The sequence below is a fragment of the Camelus bactrianus genome, chromosome 20, assembly GCF_048773025.1.
Source record: "Camelus bactrianus isolate YW-2024 breed Bactrian camel chromosome 20, ASM4877302v1, whole genome shotgun sequence".
Classification (NCBI taxonomy): Eukaryota; Metazoa; Chordata; class Mammalia; order Artiodactyla; family Camelidae; genus Camelus; species Camelus bactrianus.
Window position 1 is genome coordinate 24,265,824 of NC_133558.1, and position 19,883 is coordinate 24,285,706.

The window sequence follows — 19,883 nt, forward strand, 5'->3', positions numbered from 1 at the left end:
GTCAGTAGTTTCTTCCTTTTAATTGCATGTGTAGTATTCCATTACATAGCTGTACCATCGTTTGTTTATCCATTTTCCTACTGAAGAGCATTTGAGTTCTTTCTAGGTAATTGTAAATAGAACTGCCCTGTATATAAATATTTGTATTTGGTTTTTATGTGAACATTAAGATTCACATATATAGGGCAAATAGCTAAGTTTAACTCCTGGGTAATGTGGTATGTACATGTTCAAGTTTATAAGATACTGCCAAACTATTATCCAGAGTGATTGTATCACTTTGCTTACCCATCAGCAATGGAGAAGACTTTCAGCTGCTTCACATCTTCACCAGCACTTGGTATTGTCAGATTTTTAAAAAAAAATCATAGGCATTCTAATGGTGTGTATCTTTCTGTGGTTTTAATTTGCATTTTCCTAATGGCTAATGATGTTGACTATCTTTTCAGGTGCTTATTTGCCATCCATATATTTTGTTTGGTGAGCTATCTGCTTAAATCTTTTGCCCATTTAAAAAATTGTATTGTTCATTTTCATACTGTTGAATATTGAGAGTTCTTTATATATTCTGGATACAAGTCTGTAGTGCGATATATAATTTACAAACATTTTCTCCCAGGCTGTATCTTCTCTTTTCATTTTCTTGTATCTTTTACAGAGCAAGTTTTCAACTTTGATGCAGTCCAATTTATCAATGTTTTTTAAAATCAGTGTTTTCCTATATTTTAAATGCATTCTATCATTATTTAATGCTTTACATTAAAAAATCATAATTTAAAAAACTGTATTTCAGTATAATTGAATTCCTTTGTAATCCTATACATTATATATTATGCCGTTCAAATTATTATTTTGAGAATGGATCCATAAGCTTTATAAAATTACCAAAGGTATCCAATACATGTTAAGAATAATGTCTTAACACATGTTAAGAACGCCTGGTGAGGTGGGAAGATACTCAGCTTCAGAACCAAAGAGACCTGGGTTTAAATGCTCATTTGTTGCTTTCTACCTCTGTGACCTGGGGCACATCACTTATCCTTCATTCATCTGCCATCCTTCCAGCAGATTCAATAAATGTCCATTGAGCACCTACTACCAGTCACTGTATTAAATCTTATGGATTTAACACAGACAGACAGACATTACCTTTCTTGTATAGTTTACAACCAAGTGGGGAGGCAGATGAATCAATGGGTCATTATACAACACTGGTAAATGCTTTGATAGCAACGAGAGAGGGCTGCAGGAGCTCAGGAGAGCTCCCCACTCAGACTTGTGGGGTCAGGAATGATTTCCAGAGATAAGGATACTAAACAGACTTCAGGGAAAAGTGGATGTTATCCAGAGAGGAAGAAGCAATCTAGGAAGGGGAATGAACCCTTTCAAGAGACATGGCATATCTGAGAAACCAAGAGAACACTAGGAGGGAGAAGGAGGGAGTGGTAGCACCAGGCATGACTGCAGAAGGGGTCAGAGTCCAGGGGCTTGTAGGCCTCTTAAGAACATTAGCCTCATCTGAAGAGAAATGGGAAGCTGTTGATGGGCTTTCATCATTAATAGGCTGTGACAGAATCAAATTAGTATTTTTCGTTTTGTTTTAGTTTTTTCTTTAATCACTTTGGTTTTGTGGAGAATGTACTAGAGGGATCCCAACCTGAGACGGGCACAACGATCTGGAGATTACTGGAGAAATTCTGATGAGAGAGGGTGAGTGCATGGGTTGTGGCAATGGTGATGAAGAAGACTGGATAGATTTTAAAGACAATAAGGAGGTAAACAATAAGTGTTTATTGGAGGCTCTGGGGAATGAGGGAGGTGGGGCCTCCTCAGATTTCTTGTTGGACCTACAGGATTAATGGTGGTGCCATTCACCGGAAAGCGAGCAGGTTTACGGGAGAACATAAGGTCATACTTGGATTTATTGAGTGTGAAGTGACTGAGTGAAGATGTTCGGCGGACTTTTGGCCGTATTGCTGTGAAGATTGGAAGAGGAGTTGGGAATGGGAAGCCATCTGTGTCCGTATGGTAAAATGCCATAGGCGGATAGGCGGCATTCCTTATTTCCTCCTCATCTTCTTTCAGTATCTGTAGAGGATGTGAGGCGAGCTGGATGTTGGGGTTACAACAGTGAACGAGAAGACTGGGTTTCTGCCCTCAACCGATTTACCGTTTACCTCTCTAAACTTGTTCTTAATCTGTAAAGTGAAGACAATAATGAGATTAAGAGAGATGAGGTGACGTGATGGAACCTGGCCCTTCTGATTTTTATTTTTGTTTCTCGTCCCCAGAGCCGGAAGAGAAGATCCACAGTTAGTTTTGTTTTTGTATCCTTTTCCCGTTGGGACTTCTGCGCAGGCGCCCTAGACTGCCCGGGGCAGGGGGTGGGGCGGGCCAGAGCCCGAGCGGTCTTCCCCGGGGTCAGGGGCCGGGAGCGTAGAGAAAGCGGGCTCCCTGACGTCATCAAACTGCGCGGCCCGCAGGGCGGGGCTCGAGCGCGACGGCGCGGCCGGCGGACCCGGGCTGGCTTGGGGAAACGAAACTGAGGGAGGAAGAAGCTGTGGCAGCGGCAGGGCCAGGGCCTGGTGGTGGCGGCATCGGCGGCCCGATCCCCCTTTCCGCTCCCTGGCAGCTCGCCCTCTCCCCTCAGCGTGAGTGCCGACGTGCGGCCGGGGGGGTAGCGAGCGGGAGGGCGCGCGGGCTCAGCATCCTCCCCTCCGCCGCCGCGTTGGCCTCCCCACGGGCGGTCGTGACCCTCGTAGCCGCTTCTCTCCCGCCCCACAACGCCAGACCTCCAGCTCCGCGCAGCCGGAGTTGCCGCTGACCAACGTCTCTGCGCACACGTCCTCACACGTTATCTTCAAATGAAAAGACTGGCCCGGGGAGATGGGAGCTTTCTCTTCCCTCTGTGAATAGGGGTGGCAGTGCGAAACCGAGGCCCAGGAAGAGAAGATTGGAGAGGGCATAGGAACCCCTCCCCTGGGGGAGCAGCAGGTAGAACCCAGCTTTCTGCCTTCCACTTAGAAGTTCCTTTCCAGGGAACATTCTTCTGGCCTGTGTAGGTCACTTGAGCTGGGTGCTGTTGAGCTGTGAGGTCTTCCCCACACGGGCCTCAGTTTTCTGCAGTGAAAAAGGAGAGGGTTGGATGAGGCGAGTTGGAAGGCCTAAATCTAAGGTGGTTTGGGGAGGAGCATTAGTATCTCCTGCCTTTCACACGCTATTTCCTCCCCTTTTCACCCCAGCGCAGTTCATGTTGAGTTTACGGTGCTTCCAGGCTCCCCTAGAGTCGCTAAGAATCAGAGGGCCGCTTTTTGCTTATTTTATGGGCCTTTCTAGGGGTCAGGTTGGGATTTAAGACCGTGGTTTACAGTGAAATGTCTCTCAGCCTAGTTTTGCTTTCTGTTGGTTCAGCGTCTCCTTTTCTTCTTGCTTCCCCAGGGTAGCCCCTACCTGTGCCTCTTAAAAGGCTGCCTCCTTAGGAAGGATGAGTTTAGGCGTTGGGTTGACTGGCTTATCCTTGAGCTGGAAAGAAGTGAAACATGTGATTCATGTTTGAATCATGAGGGGATCAGTGGTATCTTTGGATTTCATCGCTCTCTTGCTGTTGTGACCTGTGCTGTAAGCCTGTTATTTGTACTCCTGCATCTTCCTTTCCCAAGGGATTGCAGCCTAGCTGATCTCCCCACCTGTTTGCACCCATTTTTGAGACCTTTCTCTATTTTGAGTCCTCTTACAGCCAATCAGTGGTGTTTAAACCACACTGTATTCACCTCTGCTCTTGCTTGTTCTTTAATTTGATCATTCCTCAAAATTTCAGGAATCTTATAATCACTTCATTCCATCTCATTTTTTTTTCCTCTTCGTGCTTGCCTCTCATGCTTACCGGTGGGCTTGGATGATGGTGACATGGTGCCTTGCTTGTTTCCATTCTTTTTTGTGGAGGTGGGTTCTTGTTCTTAAAATTATTGTTCTTGTACCTGAGTTCTATAATATGGCTATCTCTGGTTCCGTTAACTTTCTCACTCTTTGTTTTCTCAGTCCTAAGTCAACCACTGCTTTCATTCCTTACTCCGTTTAAAAACTTCCCAATTCTTTCACGTTTTCAAACATCCTGGTGTGACCTGAAAACCAGTATTTGTATCATATTATGTAATCTCTTAATTGTCCTGGTAAAATAATAATGGTGATGAAACAGTCATTCTGGGATTTTTTTTCACTTTGGAAATATTTGTTGATATTCATTAGGTTTCATAATTAGTTTCCAGTATACATTGTTGTTACACATAGCCAATGTTGCATCAAAAGTGTAGAATAACAAGTACTCAAGATCTTTTTATCCCTATGGCTTGTGAAGTTGATCCATGACATTTTGGTATCTGACACCAGTGGCCTAGAGGTCTCTGGATCTGGAGCACTACATTTCCCAGTAAAACTTACAGCTCTTATTGAAAACCAGAGCTTGGCTAGCATCCTTCTTGGACCTTGTTCTGAGGAAGAAGCTATTCAAGTGCTGGCACTGGGAGCTGTTTGGAGTTGCCAACTTTCATCCCATTGATGGCATATACTTTGGAATCCCTGCTGTGATCCTGTGGCACTGACAAGGGCAGCTGACTATCTGGATTTGTGGTTGCAGTAACAATGAAGAGGAGAAATGATTCAGAATGCACTGCCCCTATCAAGAAACAGAAAAAAAGAGTTGCAGAGCTTGCCCTGAACCTCAGCTCTACATCTGATGATGAACCTCCATCTTCTGTCAATCATGCAGCAAAAGGTAAGCTTGCCTGTGTGGTCAGAGGCCACTGATCATCTGGTTATTTGAATTCCTGATGCCTGAATTGGGCAGAATACAGTCCCCTGCCCTTTGAAGAAAATTAATCAAATTTTACAGAGATATTGGCTATAGACGCTCTTCCCTTCTGCTGTTCTCCTACTAGGAATGGGGAACTTATTTTAAATAAAAAATTGTAATTTTTATAAGTATGTCTTAGTTCTGTTGCTGGTCCTTCAGTAGGTGGCACTCTTGCTGCCTTAAACCAGGTGGAGGTAGTGATGTGCATTGAGCACCCTGTGCTCTTAATAGCTGTTAATGATCCTGGGCTCCTTTCACGGGGCTGGGCTCTTTGCTGCAATGATCTGGCCTAATTCCCCTTAGGTTTTAGCGTTTTTGTTTTCTCAATTCCCTTAGCAGTTTTGATCAGAAACACCCAAATGAATTAGAGCATTCCGGTGTTCACTGTTTACGTTAAGCTCTAAGGATTTCACTGATCCTGGTTTAAACTAGGATTTTGCTTTGCCTGTTTTTTAGGCTTATAGACGTTCACAGTTTCCACAGGTGCTTTCTGTGAGAAATGGTAAAGTATCTCGGAGCTTGCCTGAAATACCAAACAATTAGAAGTAGTTCAGTTTGCATTTACCTTGGCTTGACAGCTGTATTAATTTCCTGGGGCTGCTGTAACAAAGTACCACAAACTGGGAAGCTTAAAACAATGGTTTATTCTCCACACTTCTGGAGGCCAGAAGTCTGAAATCAAGGTGCCAGCAGGGCCTTGCTCCCTCCCAAGGCTCTTGGGAAGAATCCTTCCATGGCTCTTCTAGCTCCCGGTGGTTGCTGGCATTCCTTGGTGTTGCTTGGCCTGAAGCAACATAACTCGAGTCTCTGCCTGTCTTCCCTCTGTGTGTGTCAGTGTTCAGATTTCCCTTTTCTTAAAGGAACATCAGTCATTGGGTGAGGGCCCACCCTATGACTTCATTTTAATTTGATTACATCTACAAGACCCTGTTTCCAAAAGCCATGTTCCCAGGTGTTTGGTGGACATGACCTTTTGGACACTATTTAACCCACCCAGTTCACTAGTAGTCTTGCATTTTGGATCCTCTGCTGGATCATTGGTAAATTGGAGTGAAATTTGGTAACAGATTGGTGACTGAGAGAGTGAATCATCCTTTGAGAGTGGTAGAAAATACAGTTTATTCTCAAGTGATAGGCTAATTGAAGGGCAGTTACTCAGCTGTACTGAGAAGCAGGTCCAGAGAAAAGCTTAACAGGCCTTACAGCTAATGATGTATTTGGTGCGGCTGTGGTCCCGGCGGAATGAGAGACTCTTTATAACCTGTGTGGAGATGCACGTACCTTTAAAGTTGTCATGGTAGATTCTAGGGTAGGTGAGAAAGGCAGTGCATGTAGTTGAGCTTATTAAGTGGGAAGCCAAAAATATATTGGGCAAATTGGTTCTAGGGACTGTTGAAGAAAGGGAGTTTTGCTTCTCACCAGGGATTTGAGCAACTTGATGAAGGAGTGTCTCCTTGGGCTGTGCGCTAGGGTAATGGGAGAAATGGCCTGCAGGGGAGAAAAGGAGAGCATGCCTGAGGGGATAAATGATACTTAAGTGGTGGAGGTATCTGATTCTAAGCAGATATAGGGAGATATTTCCTCTCAAGAGGGAGACTCCCAGATAGAGGAAGGTGTATAGTTAAGGACCTTTCAAGGGAATCAGTCTAATTTAAATTTCTAGCTTTTAAAAATGTGACTGTGAATGGAGATTATCCCCCTCCCTCCCACAAACTTCCCTTAATTGTACCAAATAGCTTTAACCTTTTCTAGAAGTAGCACCATATGACTCAGTCAGGATTGACTATTGCTGTTGTGTGTACAGAATGGAAATTTAGAGGTGGCAGGACCTTGTATGTGTCTGGCAATGGTCCATTTGGTCCGTGTCATTTGCAGAAAATGAGGCAGGAGGCAGAGGCAAACAAGCATTGCTAGATTTCCCTGGGTCAGCTAATTCTAGGAAGGGGCAGCTCCACATTAACACAAAAACTCTGGGGGCCAGAGTCTGGTGTCTTTATCAACTGCCCTTCGTGTCCCCCTTCCCTGTCCCCTACCACCCCATGTCTGGCATGGAGTAAATGCTCAGTAAATATTTACTGACTGGAATTGATAGAAGGCAACAGTAGTATCTTTTCCAAGAAGCTTAAAATGCTTCACCTCTTTGCCCAGCCCTCCTCCAGTCTACAGAGGATCATTTCATGAAGTACTTACCATTTATACCACCTCCGTTCTGTATTGGCCCCTTTTAGGCATCTCCTGGACAGTGTGCCCTGGTAGTTTACTTGTCTTCCCAGAAACTACGTATCCCCTGAGATCTGTATATAGTTTTCCTATTCAGGTCGTTGCATTAAAGCAGATGTGTTTCCTTTTGCTTCAGCCACTTCCGCCTAAACATACTGTCAACAGATGATTGAAAAATGCCCTGTAGGGAGTACAAATAGAAAACCCAAAAAACAGTAGCTGCTATTTCTGTGTGTCTGGGTCTTGTTTGTGTTTCCTCTGCTGGATCAATGTGATGACTAATTAGTAGATCTATTTATTTTAATCAGTTTGTTTATTTTACATTATCGACAAGGTAGCTGCATTGCCCATCAGAGACTGACATCTGATCAGACTAAAGAAGGAGAGGGATGTTGTCATGGCCACTGGGGCATCATATGTTCTTTTGAGTATTTTAAGAGGAGTTTGAAAGCATTTTCAAGCCTAAATAAACTCTTGGAAATTTGCTATTAAATAACAACCTTTTGAAGCACGGAGAGGCAGATGGAGGTCATTTTGTTCTTTTTGGTTTGTTTTTCACAGGGAAACTGTGGCCTAGACCCCAAGACAGTTTACTTTTCTCCTTAGTTGTGCCTCTGGTGTGGGCTCCTGGCCTCCCACAGCATGTTGCTTTGGAAGTTGCCAGGCTCCTTCACCGGCAGCACACTAAAAGTGCCTTCCCCTCTACCAGGTTTAATTCCTCCCTAAATAGGCTATATTCCCTGAAACACCATCGTTTTCCTGCCAGCCCAGATTCATGACCTTAATCAAAAACTTCCTTTATCGGTATCTGTTTAAATTGCTCTAACGAGTTACCATTTGTCCAGCATGAAGGAGAAATTGAGTGTTTAAACAGGAATGAGTGTATTCCACAGCAATTGTTAGGCAGGATGTGATGTTTATTAAAATCCATAAGTTATTCTTCTGTGTCTGTGTGCCGCTCACCTTGGCCATTAGTGGTTGGAGCTGCCCCTCCTTGTGTGTTGTCACTGTCATTTTTAATCTTGGCATGTTTGACCTACTGTTCTGTTGTGAAAAATTTTGCCAGTAGCTAGGAAACCTCTCATTCTCTGCAAAATGAGCCCTTTTTCTTTAAAATGACTAAAGAGTAATGATTTCTATCAGGTAGAGAAGAAATCTTAAATGAAAACTCTAAATAATGTTTTTGGGCGCTCTCGTAGGTTTTAGAAGGGGAGCTCCCGGGGAGGTAAATGGGAATGCCACCCAGCTTTGGCAAGTTCTTAATGAAACTAATGATTTTAATAGAGTGACCTTATTACTCCTGTTAATTTATATCCTCATTACAAGATTGTCTGCTCAATGTTTGCTAAATTCTTATCAGTCTTGGGAGGCTAAACCTTCTCTCTAGTTCCTGCTGCAGCCAAGACAGTTGTCTCCTTTTTATCTGAAAAGAGTGGCCCCAAAGGCCCAGGGGTGAAAATGAGTAGTGGCTATGGCAGTCTGTGGACATTAGGACTAATCTAGGGAACTTTGTCTTAAATCATGTCAGGCTAAAACTTGACTTCAAATACCATATGAAATAAAAGAAAAATAAGGCTTATCTGCTTATCCAGCACACTTCTTGATCTTACAAAGTAGGATGATATTTTAGCTCCCATCAACCTCATGCTCAGAACCTGGACAGGACAGCTGTATACCAGGTAACACCTAGGGAAGAGGAATGGAGTGGAAAGATCTTTGTGCCATAGTTTGGTCTGGGAATTTTGCACCAGAGCCACCAATGATTTGTATAATGAGCCTTGCACCCAGATTTGGTTCTCCCTGTCGTCTTGGTCCAAAAATGTTATGAAGACAAAGAAAACAAAAGACTTCTCTCTGAGATCTGAGGGTGGCAGGAACTGTGCATGCCCAGGAAAATTTATACCATTGATGGGCATCTGCTGATGGATACTCAAGCAAATCTAGCAGCCTGGCAACTCCTTAGAGCTGGACCAAGAGCACACTGTCCTTTGAGAAGGAAAACAGGCTTTCCTCATCTTCATGTAGATAGACCAGTGAATCTCCAGTTAGCTAGTGAAAGAGAGAACAACTGATTTAACATTGTTGCTTCTAGGACCCTGGATCCCTGGGTTCCCTGGGGAAACTTTAGGGCAGTGCTCAGGGAACTGCCCCCATTCCTGTACTAAGCAGTACAGGTTGGAGCCATGGAAGCAACTGAGTGAAGAGACTCTGCATCTTTGGAAGCACAGTTCTCTAGCATGTGGACGCTCTGTTGCAGAGCACATCTCTCCTCCCCATGGGCAATGAGAGATGAGAGGCCCAGGCTTAGTTAGACTTGAGCTACTCAAGTAGTCTTTCCCCTCAAATCTGCTGTCCTCTGAAAATTTTTCTGGAAAGGAACCAAATTCTTCACAAGGCTTAGTACAATACTTTATTTCTTTAAACTAATATATTCTTATTTCTCACCCAGAAAGTGCAGAAATGGCAAAACAGAAAGTAAATATCACCATACCTCTCCGTTTCCATGGTTACTCATTGTCAATGTTCTGGGTCTTTCCTTCTGAGTGACACTCTCTGGCACTGTGATGTGTGCTGGTTAGCAAGTCAGCTCTTTATTGATGGAATTGGACAGCCACCTTAAGAGGATGAAGGCAGATTTGATGCCTCTCATTCAGGGATATTCTCAACCATAATTCCTCCTTGTTAACTGCTTAGGAGCCAGAATTTTGGTTTTAAGTTTATTCTGATTTTTTCACACATGTTCATCTGCCTTTCTTTTGCAAAATGTTATATCCTTAAAAATGCATATTTACCTTAGATAATGTATTTTTAAGCTCTCTGAGGGTAGGGTTGTTACTTTTGGGTAGTACTCTGTTGTATATAGCATGGACCTTTTATAAAACAGGTCCTGAACCAAAGTTGTTGTCTGATATATTAAACAATATCCGTGGTTCTTTGACAGACCTGACTGATGTCCTCTTTCGGCCTACTGGTGTGCAGAGTGCTAAATAATGGTCCGGGGGGCTCAGTTGTCTTTTAGGGTGTAGGTGTTCCATCCTCATGCTTAAACTTTTTGTTGTTTTTGTCATTGAGCCTTTTTTTTAAAAAATAAAGACCTCGTTTTTTTAGAGCTGCTTAAGGTTCACAGCAAAATTGAGAGGAAAGTGCAAAGGTAACTCTTACACCCCCTGCTCCCACCAGAGTGGTACATTTGTTACAACTGATGAACCTACGTTGACACATCATTATCACCCAGAGTTCATCATTACCAAGAGTTCTTAGTTCACATTATGCTTCACTCTTGGTGTTGTACTCTGTATGGATTTGGACACATGCATAATGACATGTATCCTTCCTTATATTTCTGAGGGCTGAACATCTTGCACTACATGTATGAGGTGTTGTAAGAGGAAATGTCCTAAGGAACTGTATACTCAGTAGGTGCTTAGCAAAGATGACAACTGGGTGACAGTTCTTTAAATTCACTATAGTGGGCATTTAATTTCTGTTAAATGCAAAGCCACAGTCCAGGTGTTGGAGATAGAAAGTTGATTGTGACACAGTCCTTTCTCTTCAGGAGTGACCCTGTCCTGTGGGGTGGCATGTGACGATAACTGGTTTTCAGTGCTGTGCTGATGGTGTGAATTCTGGGGCTGCTGGAGCACAGTGGAAGGGAGAATCAGGCCTGGGGTGCTGGGGAAGGCTTTACTCTTCTCTGAAAGTCACTCCTTAGCGAGTCTGTGTTCTCATAGGGAAATGGTTGGACCAGGGCAGACAGGCTTTAGAATTATGATGTAATCCTCAAGTTACGAGTACCTGTATAGTGGCCACGTAGGGTATATAAAGACTTATTTTACACGGCTGCCCTCTGCCTTTCCTCAGTCCCTCAGCCAAGCTTTGACTCAGTTATCTCTTCTCAGGGACTTCCTTTCTTCCGTAAAGAAATTGTGCTGCATTGCTAAGTTAGTTTTTTTTTCTAACATTTATTTTAAATTTTAATAGATAATATATTCACATGGTTCATAAATTTAAAAATATAAAAAGATGCCAGTATAAATGCTAATGATATAAAAATGTATCAACTGAATATCAAGTTTCACTTCTTTCATTTTCACTTGTTCCAAGCAATCATTTTTGTATTCTGTTTCGATGCCTCCACCCTCACATGTGTGGATAATCACTTTTATTGGTCTTGTATATCTTTTCTTACAAAAGCTCTTTTTGCAGTTACAAGAAATAAAAATGTATATTCTAACTGTCCCTTTTTAGTACACAAGAGTTAGGATGCCATGCTCATGAATATAATCAAGGTCTTCTCTTACTCAGCTGATGATGTGCTTTGGTGATCTTACCATTTCAATGCACAGAGTAGAGGTTCCCAAGTTTTCTTGGTTCTTGGCACTCTTAGTGCTGCCCTAACTTTTTTCACCATGCCCCTAAAATACCAAAAGAAATGCCTAACAGTTTAGTTTATTAAGTATTTAGGTCTAAGTAACAAGCATTTATAAACTGAAGACATTTTTAAAAATTATATTCTTAAATAAGTACAGTTACTTATTAATGAGATTTGTATACTGTTGAGCACTGTACAACTTCTCAAGCCTTGGGATCAGAGTGGGTACTACCACCCTTATTTCCTGGTCTGCATTCCTCCTGGCTTACAATTTGTACCATTTTCAATGGGAATATTTACCAAATTGTTTACCAATATTTATTTATTTATTTATTTATTTATTTACAATTGAAGTACAGTCACAGTGTGTCAGTTTCTGGTGTACAGCACAATGCCCCACTCATGCATATACATACATATATTCATTTTTTATATTCTTTTTCATTAAAGGTTATTACAAGATACTGAATATAGTTCCCTGTGCTATACAGAAGAAACTTTTTTAAAATTTATTTTTATATATAGTGGCTAACATTGTAAATCTCAAAGTCTCAAATTACTTCTTCCCACCCCCTTTCCCTATGTTTACCAAATTTTTGAGATACAGTCTACTTCCAAATTTGGGTGGGTTTGCCTGAGAAACTACCTGAATAAAATTAGGTTGGGTTGAAATATCTTTCAAGTTAAGAGATTCATGTATCTATTAAAGAGAGGGAAAGACCGTCACACTATCTAGACCATGGATCATCCCACTTTTGGCCAGGAGGCAGGTAGCCCACCACTTTTGGCAGCTGCTAAGGTGGGTTTTATTGGGAGTCTTTGGCAACAAGGTTGTTGCCAATGCAGATAAAGGTTTGGCTCACTGAGGCCAGGAGCTCCCTCCTGGATGATTCAGGCTCAGCTCCTCTATTTTCCGCCTCAGCTGGTGCTGTTGCCTAAAGCACCCTTCCTCCCTGTCCTCTATTTCTTCCTTTTCTTGTTTCCTTCCTGCCCTGTCTTCCTCTTCCCCTTCTCTTTTTCCTTGCTCTTCCATTTTCCCTGGGCGAGCGTGCTCTTTTCTGGGGCTGTACTATAGACCCACCCTCTTATCTATGAGTTTGAAGGACTGTGAAAACTTGAAACTAGGAAATTAAACAATCAGAAGCTATTAGTCCCATGATAGAATTGTTGAAAATGAAACCAGGTATCAGTATTTCGAATTTGATGTTCAAATAATAAACAGCAGCAGCAGCAGAAATAATGATCCTATCTTCAGTAAATACACCTTATGTTCGACGGTGTACTTTCAAATACATTATTTCATTTAATCTTCTTCAAACAACCCTTTGAGGAAGGTATTATCATCCCAGTTTTTTAAGGGAAGAAATTGAAAGGATGGGAAAGGAAAACTGATATTTTTGAACTCCCATTTTGTGTTAGGTACCATTAGGAACCTTCAGTGACTTGCCCAAGATTACACTGTTAGTAAGAGATAGAGAATACATTTGACGTGGGTCATTTAATGAACTTTATGTGTGCAATGCACGTACTGAACATTAGTCAAATAAATGAATCTTAGATTTCTAGAGGTTATTTTGTGCCATAAACTTACGAAAACGTTTTCCTTTTTTCTTTTTCAGCATCTACTATAAGCCTGAGTGGATCTGACAGCGAGACTGAGGGAAAGCAACGCAGCTCTGATTCTTTTGACGATGCGTTCAAAGCAGACTCTCTTGTGGAGGGAACTTCTTCTCGATATTCCATGTATAATAGCGTGTCCCAGAAGCTTATGGTATGTCAGCACTTGGGTTGGGTTTCTAAAACTCCATCAGCAGAGTGAGAGAAGAGAAATTGTATTGGTATGAAAAGAAGCAAAGCTAGGGTATGAGTTTTCCCTCTGCTTTCCAGCTACTACAATTTAGTGGAGAGAGTGTGACCCCTGCTTGATAGAAGTATCACATTTGAATCATCCATAGGAAGTGGCTGCTCAGGGCTGCTTCTCCCATTCTGTCCAGAGCTGGATCACCCTTTGGTCTCCTTAAGTAATGAATTCTTAGGAGCACATGTGAACATACTTCCCTACATGTGTGTCAGTGGATAAAGAGGCTTCATGCTGTGATTTTTGCTCTAGTGAGTGACTTCAAAAGAAATAACTAAAATCCTGCTCACTCCCTGGTCCCTAAAATAAATGGGAAGGCCCAGTTCACCTTCCCCACTTCCATACCCAACTGATGTATCACAAGAAGGGAGGTGAAAAGGAAGACCTGCTTATTTGCCTCATCAGACTTTAGTGTATGTGCAAAGGTTAGAGAAATCCAAGTTTGCCTTCTTTCTAGCTTCAAGAATATTATAATTAACTCCTCCATTTTCAGTTGGATTCATTTATGTATGAGAACTGTCACTTTTGAAGTTATAATCAGGATTCTGGTTTGGGGGCCAGAAACTTTGGGGCCGTAGAAGATGTGGAGGTTTGTGATTCAGTCAGACTCTTGGACCTAGGGAAGGATTTGTGGCTACTGTAGGAATTTCATCCAGCTCTTGAACTGGTAATACCCCTTCCATGGGGAATATAGACCTTCCAGGGGAAATCAGGTCTTAGTATTGGAGCCCTTTTATTAGACAAAGGTCTGTGGGTTTTGGGATTCTGGTCTCTGGTTTTTGGGGTACGTACCTGGGCCCAGTGACTTTAGAGTTTAGTGTAAGCTTTTTAGTTAGTTGTGACATTTTAAAAAATGTTTCTTTCCAGAGTCTTATAGTACCTTCCATACTTCAGTTTTATATGCAGTGGTTTTTCAATTAATCTCTTGATTAAGTGGGCTCCTACAAGCCCTCACTGTCCTTGCCTAGTAAGGCCATTTGACTGGCTAAGGGTTAAGGTAGACGTTATTGCTCGAAGCGGTTCCATTTTAAACTATGTTCTATTTATCAACTCTGCTATAGATCCACTTCTCACTTCATCAGACAAACTAGCTGGAAGGGTGGTTGTGCAAATGTCCAGTGAGATTCATTATGTGCTCTTGGTGTCTTTAATTACAGCTCTGAGGTCTTCCTTCATTTATCCAACTTCGGGTTGCCCTAGACTTTCACCTCCAGAAGAGACAGCCACTGGGCCCACAGTTAAACTGCAGTTATTTATTTCTGCTGCTTTTCATTAGGCTAGAAGGAAACTTCAGGCCTTACTCAGCTATATTTCTCAGGGTTTAGCATAATGTGTGACACATGATAAAGGCTAAATAAATGTCTGTTTATGTAAGTGCTCTGTTATTATCTGTTTATTTATATAAATGCTCATTACTTCTCTTTTTCAGGCTAAGATGGGCTTCAAGGAAGGTGAAGGATTGGGTAAATACAGCCAGGGTCGGAAGGACATCGTTGAGGCCTCTAATCAGAAAGGTCGACGAGGCTTGGGTCTGACGCTGCAGGGCTTTGACCAAGAACTGAATGTGGACTGGCGAGACGAGCCAGAGGTAACGGTGTGGAGAGGAGGAGACAGGAAAGCTACCTGTGTGTTTTTGATTTGTGGCTTTATGTAGCTATATTAACAAACTGGAAGTCTTCAGAGGCAGTATGATCAGGGTAGTGGGGATTGGAACTAGTTTCTTACATGGAAGGTACTAGGGGTGTCCTGAATGGAAAACAGGAGCCTGGGGGAGGTATGATGGGATGTAGATTTGTTTCCTGTTGCTTCATGTAGGACTGTCTAAGGCGAGTGGGTAGAAGATGTTGGAGGGCAGAGTATGTCTCCACAAAGTACTTTAATAAATGGATACAGCTTTCCACCAGTGACTAAGGAACCTAACGAGGTAGTGAGCTCCCTCACTGAAAAGATTCAAGTGGGCCAAATGGGACCCACTCTTCCATTGTGTGAGTAACTGGATCAGGTCCTTGCACCTCCATAGGTTTATGACATCCCAGTATTAAATAGTTGTTTGTTTACGCCATATAGCTTTTATATTGTGGGTTTAGGCTGTTTATCTACTTGGGTATCAGTTTGTTTTAGCCCCAAATCCCTTTGAAAAGAGACTTTTGTCCCTTTTCATGGCACAGATAATGTTGAAAGTTTATTTTTATTCATTTATTTGTACCCTACCTTGTTCTACAAAGGATTTGAAGTAGGTATAATAAAAGCGCCTAAAAATAATGGTGAAATATTACCATTATAGAGTTGAAACTAGAGAAAATAGAGTACGAATGTCTCGTCTTTGCCATAGTTGCTGTAGTTGAGCTTCACATGTAGCTCTGAACTCTAGAAAGTTGATATTTTATTTGTCTCCCTGATGTTCCAGTTCAGGAAAGAATTCCTGTGAATCCATGCATGATAAAAGCCTAAAAAGGTGTCAGAGTAAGATGCTGACAAGCCAGGATCTCATGGGTCCTGGGGGTGATCTTGCTATGTTACCTTGTAGTTGTGAGGAGATGAGAACCAGCGAATTGCAGATAGTTAAGTGTGGAATAGGGTAAACATTTGTAATTGGATGCTAGATGTAGGTTATTACCTCAGAAATACTTGGTGTTTTCCACGTCCTTATTTGTGTGAAAACAAGTAGAGTCCTGATCCTCTCAGTGGGGCAGAATTAGAACCAACTTTGCTAAACTTGAAATCTGAAATTTGCTCATAAAATCTGTTTTAATGGAGGCGAGCTGTTGAAACTCCTTTTTGAGAAAGGCTGTCCTAATTACCATTTACCATAATTCACTTTTTCTCTTACAAAAGATGCCCTATCTTTTGGTTAAGAGTTTGGCTCAACTGTTAGTTGGTGGCCACTTCTTTAAGGTAGATGAGTCTGGATGACCTGAGGTGAATGTCTTATTTCTTGGGGTCACCACAGGGAGGGTGCTCAGTGACCACTGCAGCCTGGGAATGTGGAGTGCCATGTGTGAAGCTTTGGACAAAGTTCACTGTGTAGGTAGCCTTAATGTTCAGACTTCCATGAGGAGTCTTGAGTTGGCTTTTTCTCTCCAAAGGAGCACTCAAAGTGTGCATGAGCTTTTTTGTTTCTTTAGAGTTTATAATTCACAACCATTTATACTTTAAAGGTGATGGATTTGATTAGGGGAGAAGCCATGATTCACTGCCAGATTCATTGACAAAGTCTTCAGTAATTTTTCTTTTAAACTTTTTCTCTGTTGATGGTGGTTGGCTTGCCCTCAAGACCTTGCATTGTGATACCATTTTATGCCTTTCAGAGCATGTAATATTACCTTTAATCTCATTGCTTCAATTCGCAATAGTGAATCTCTTCTCCACACTTGCTTGGGAGGGAATATGTGGAGCTGCCGTGCAGGTTAGCCACCTGTTTAGTTTTTATAAGCCATGTCTCTCTAGCCCAGTGAACTTAGCCCTGGCTGCACATTAGAATTATCTGAAGGCTTCAAAAATGTGCTTATACCCAGTCTCCACCTCAGACCAACAGAATCATACACTCTGAGGGTGGGGCCCAGGCATCAATACTTTAAAAAAGATCTGTAGATGATCCTAATGTATAGCTAGGACAAAACCCACTGTTTTAGCTTGAAAAGGAAAGTAATGGAAAAATTAAGAGGAAGCAGCATTAGAGATGCCAGTATCTGCTCTGTCTTGGAATGAAAGGCATCAGAGGGTGAGACTGATTGCATTGAGTCTTCCTGATGTAATTACCTTCTCACAGACTTGTATCCTATGTGTACTTCTCTGTGTCCCCACTGCTCTGATTATAGGCTTCTTGAGTTAAGGACCGTGTCTTTGTAACTCTGCATTCTGAGCCCTTAGCCTATAGTAGGTATTCATCAAATAATATTGGAACAAATGAAAGGAACTTGGAAGTTGGGGAAGTTTCTAAGGATTCAAACCAGAATTGGAGCTGGCCTTCAGAAATTAAACTTTAGAATTCTGCCTCTCAATTCTCATGTCTGACACTGCATGTGGCTTCAGCTTCCTGGACCTTTCTCACTCTGTGTCCCTCTTGATGGGGGAAGCCCTGGTGAGTTGGGGCATAGCCCTGAGGGTCTGTCTTTCCTGACTTACTTGCCTCTCTTTTGTTTGCAGCCCAGTGCCTGTGAGCAGGTGTCATGGTTCCCAGAATGTACCACTGAAATTCCTGACACTTGGGAAGTGATTGATTGGATGGTTGTGGGAAAGGTAGGATTTCGGGAAAATATACTGTGAGTTCTTGGCACTTATCTCCTGACTTTTCTCCTCCTCAAGTCTGCTATGTACATCTGTATACTCACAGTTTAAGAAAAATGTGAATCTGACCATTCTGACAGGAATAAAGTTGTGTCAAGAGGGTGTGTCAAGGGCTTTATGGATGTGCACTTGGGAGATGTGGCAGACAGGTTTTTTTTCTCTTAGTTTTTTAACTTGCAAAGCAGCACGCAATGTATAATTTCTATGTTCCTCATGGAACCTTCTTAGAATAGCTTATTATACATCTGTGTATATTCTGGTCACTGCTGGGCACTGTTCCAGGTAGATAAAGAGACACTATCCCTGTCCTCAGAAAGTAATGAGGGAGTTGTTATAGAGGGAATTTGTTAAATCTCCTTCTGGAAAATTGTAAGAATAAAGTAGATAGCTATACCAAGTCAGCATGGTCTAAAGAGCAGTTCTTTCTAGTGTAGGGGCCCCCAGGGATCCCCAGGACACTTTCAGGGAATCTGCAAGGTTGAAGTTATTTTCATAATGATACTGAAAAGTTATTTGCCTTTTTGCTTTTAATTCTCTCACAAGTGTCCAGTAGTTTTCCAGAGGCTGTGACATGTTATATCACAACCAATTGAATGCAGATGTGGACAGGAGAGTCTAGCCATCTCATATTAAGCCAGATATTAAGAGATTTGCAGAAATGGAAAATAGTGCCACTCTGCTCAGTAAATTTGTGGGGGGGGGCATATAGTTATTTTTCATAAACATATGCTATTTATGTTAATACAACATTGTTCTTTTAAACTGAAATAATAAATATTTAGTTTTATTCAGTTTTAATTTCTCATAATAAACCTCTATATGTGTGTGTGTGTGTGTGTGTGTGTGTGTGTGTGTGTGTACATCTCCCACATAGTCAAAAGCACTTGGGGGTCCTCAGTGATTTTGAAGAGTGTAAAACCTTAGAACATTTAAGTTTGAGCATCAGTGGTTTAGAGGTAGCCTCGCTCAGACATGAGGTTGGACTTGACATCTCATGATGCTCCCTCACCCTTGTTTTCTGACACTACCAGTGTCATAGTCAGTGCCTGGTGTCCTGCATTCGTACTGATCACAGAGGAATAGGCTTCCTGGTTGAAGGACAGGCTTCTGTCACTTGGGGCATTTCCCTATCCTTCTGCCTCCATGCTATAGGGACAGACAGCTTGGATGTCTCCTTCCTGTTTGCTTTTCTCAGCCGCAGTATTCAGAAGTCTTATCTCCATATGGTGCTCTAGTCAGAGTACCCAGGGGGCTGTTTCATCTCGCAGCCATCTGGAGTAGAGCCAGAGGGATTTAGAATTTTCTCTTTCCCGCCCCTCAGGAATTGATGTTCTTTGGCAGGGACTCAAGCCCCTTTTTGCTTTACTCACTCAGAACCCTGGTTTCTCCACTCATCCCCCAAATGCACCCTCACGTGGTCATTATTGATTGTTTTCTTCTCCCTCTAGAGAAAGATGATTATTGAAGATGAAACAGAGTTTTGTGGGGAAGAGCTGCTTCACAGTCTGCTGCAGTGTAAGGTAAGGAAGGCTCTGTGGCTAGAGCTGGAGTTGAAGATTTTGTGTGATGGGCTGTGGTGAGCTTTTCCCATTCTTTTGAGTCAGTTGTGGGGTGGCTGAAATTTAGCTAAGCTCTTTCCTGAGAGCAGGTGTAGCTCATGGTGACTGTCCTGCCCTGTGGTATTGTACTGTCCTATGGCCAGTAGCCATGAAAGGACCCACTTAATTTCAGTGGGTTGGTTCATTATAATCCTGGCACAGTGAAAGGTTTGGAATCATTGTTTAGCATCAGATAGACCTCAATTCAGATCCTAGTTTTGCAGCTTTATTCCCCCCTCCCTGTGACCTTGGACCAGATTCTTTAGCTGCTCTGAGCTTGGGTTTCCTCATCTGTAAACTGGGGAGAAAATACTCACCTCCGAGGGTTGTTATGAAAATTAAGTGAAATAGTTGGCGTGAAGCTCCTGACACACTGCCCTGAATGTTAGCCTCCTCTTGCCTGGGGCAGAATGAACCAGGGAACCTCTGAGGAGAAAATGGGTTGGAGAAAAAACAAGGTCTCAGACCACCCTCACAGAGCTTATTTTTCTAGAAGGTATAGTGTTGGGAATATCCTTAAGGTGACTAGAACGCAGGCAAAGTGAGGCTTCTTTTTTCAGAGAAAAGATTAGGGAAGAAGGGTTTCCTACTGAGAGGCAGATGCCTTCAGAAAACCCTGGTCTTGGTTTGTCTTCCCTCTCTCTGGTGGCCTTTACGTCAGAACTCTGGTCCCTTGGGAAGTTGCTGCTGGAGTGGAAA

General features: G+C 42.3%; 1 protein-coding gene across 2 annotated transcripts in view; it reads left to right on the forward strand.

Moving 5' to 3' along the window:
- The first annotated feature begins 2,367 nt into the window (after positions 1–2,367).
- The window catches only part of CMTR1 (cap methyltransferase 1), a 53,162-nt gene continuing 35,646 nt past the window's right edge, over positions 2,368–19,883 (forward strand). The window contains exons 1-6 of one of the 2 annotated variants that reach the window (XM_010948979.3): positions 2,368–2,651; positions 4,634–4,771; positions 13,061–13,212; positions 14,729–14,887; positions 17,446–17,538; positions 19,035–19,106. In XM_010948979.3, the coding sequence (XP_010947281.2) occupies positions 4,639–4,771; positions 13,061–13,212; positions 14,729–14,887; positions 17,446–17,538; positions 19,035–19,106 (609 nt within the window). In that variant the 5' untranslated portion in view covers positions 2,368–2,651; positions 4,634–4,638. The other variant, XM_010948980.3, reaches the window with a different exon arrangement.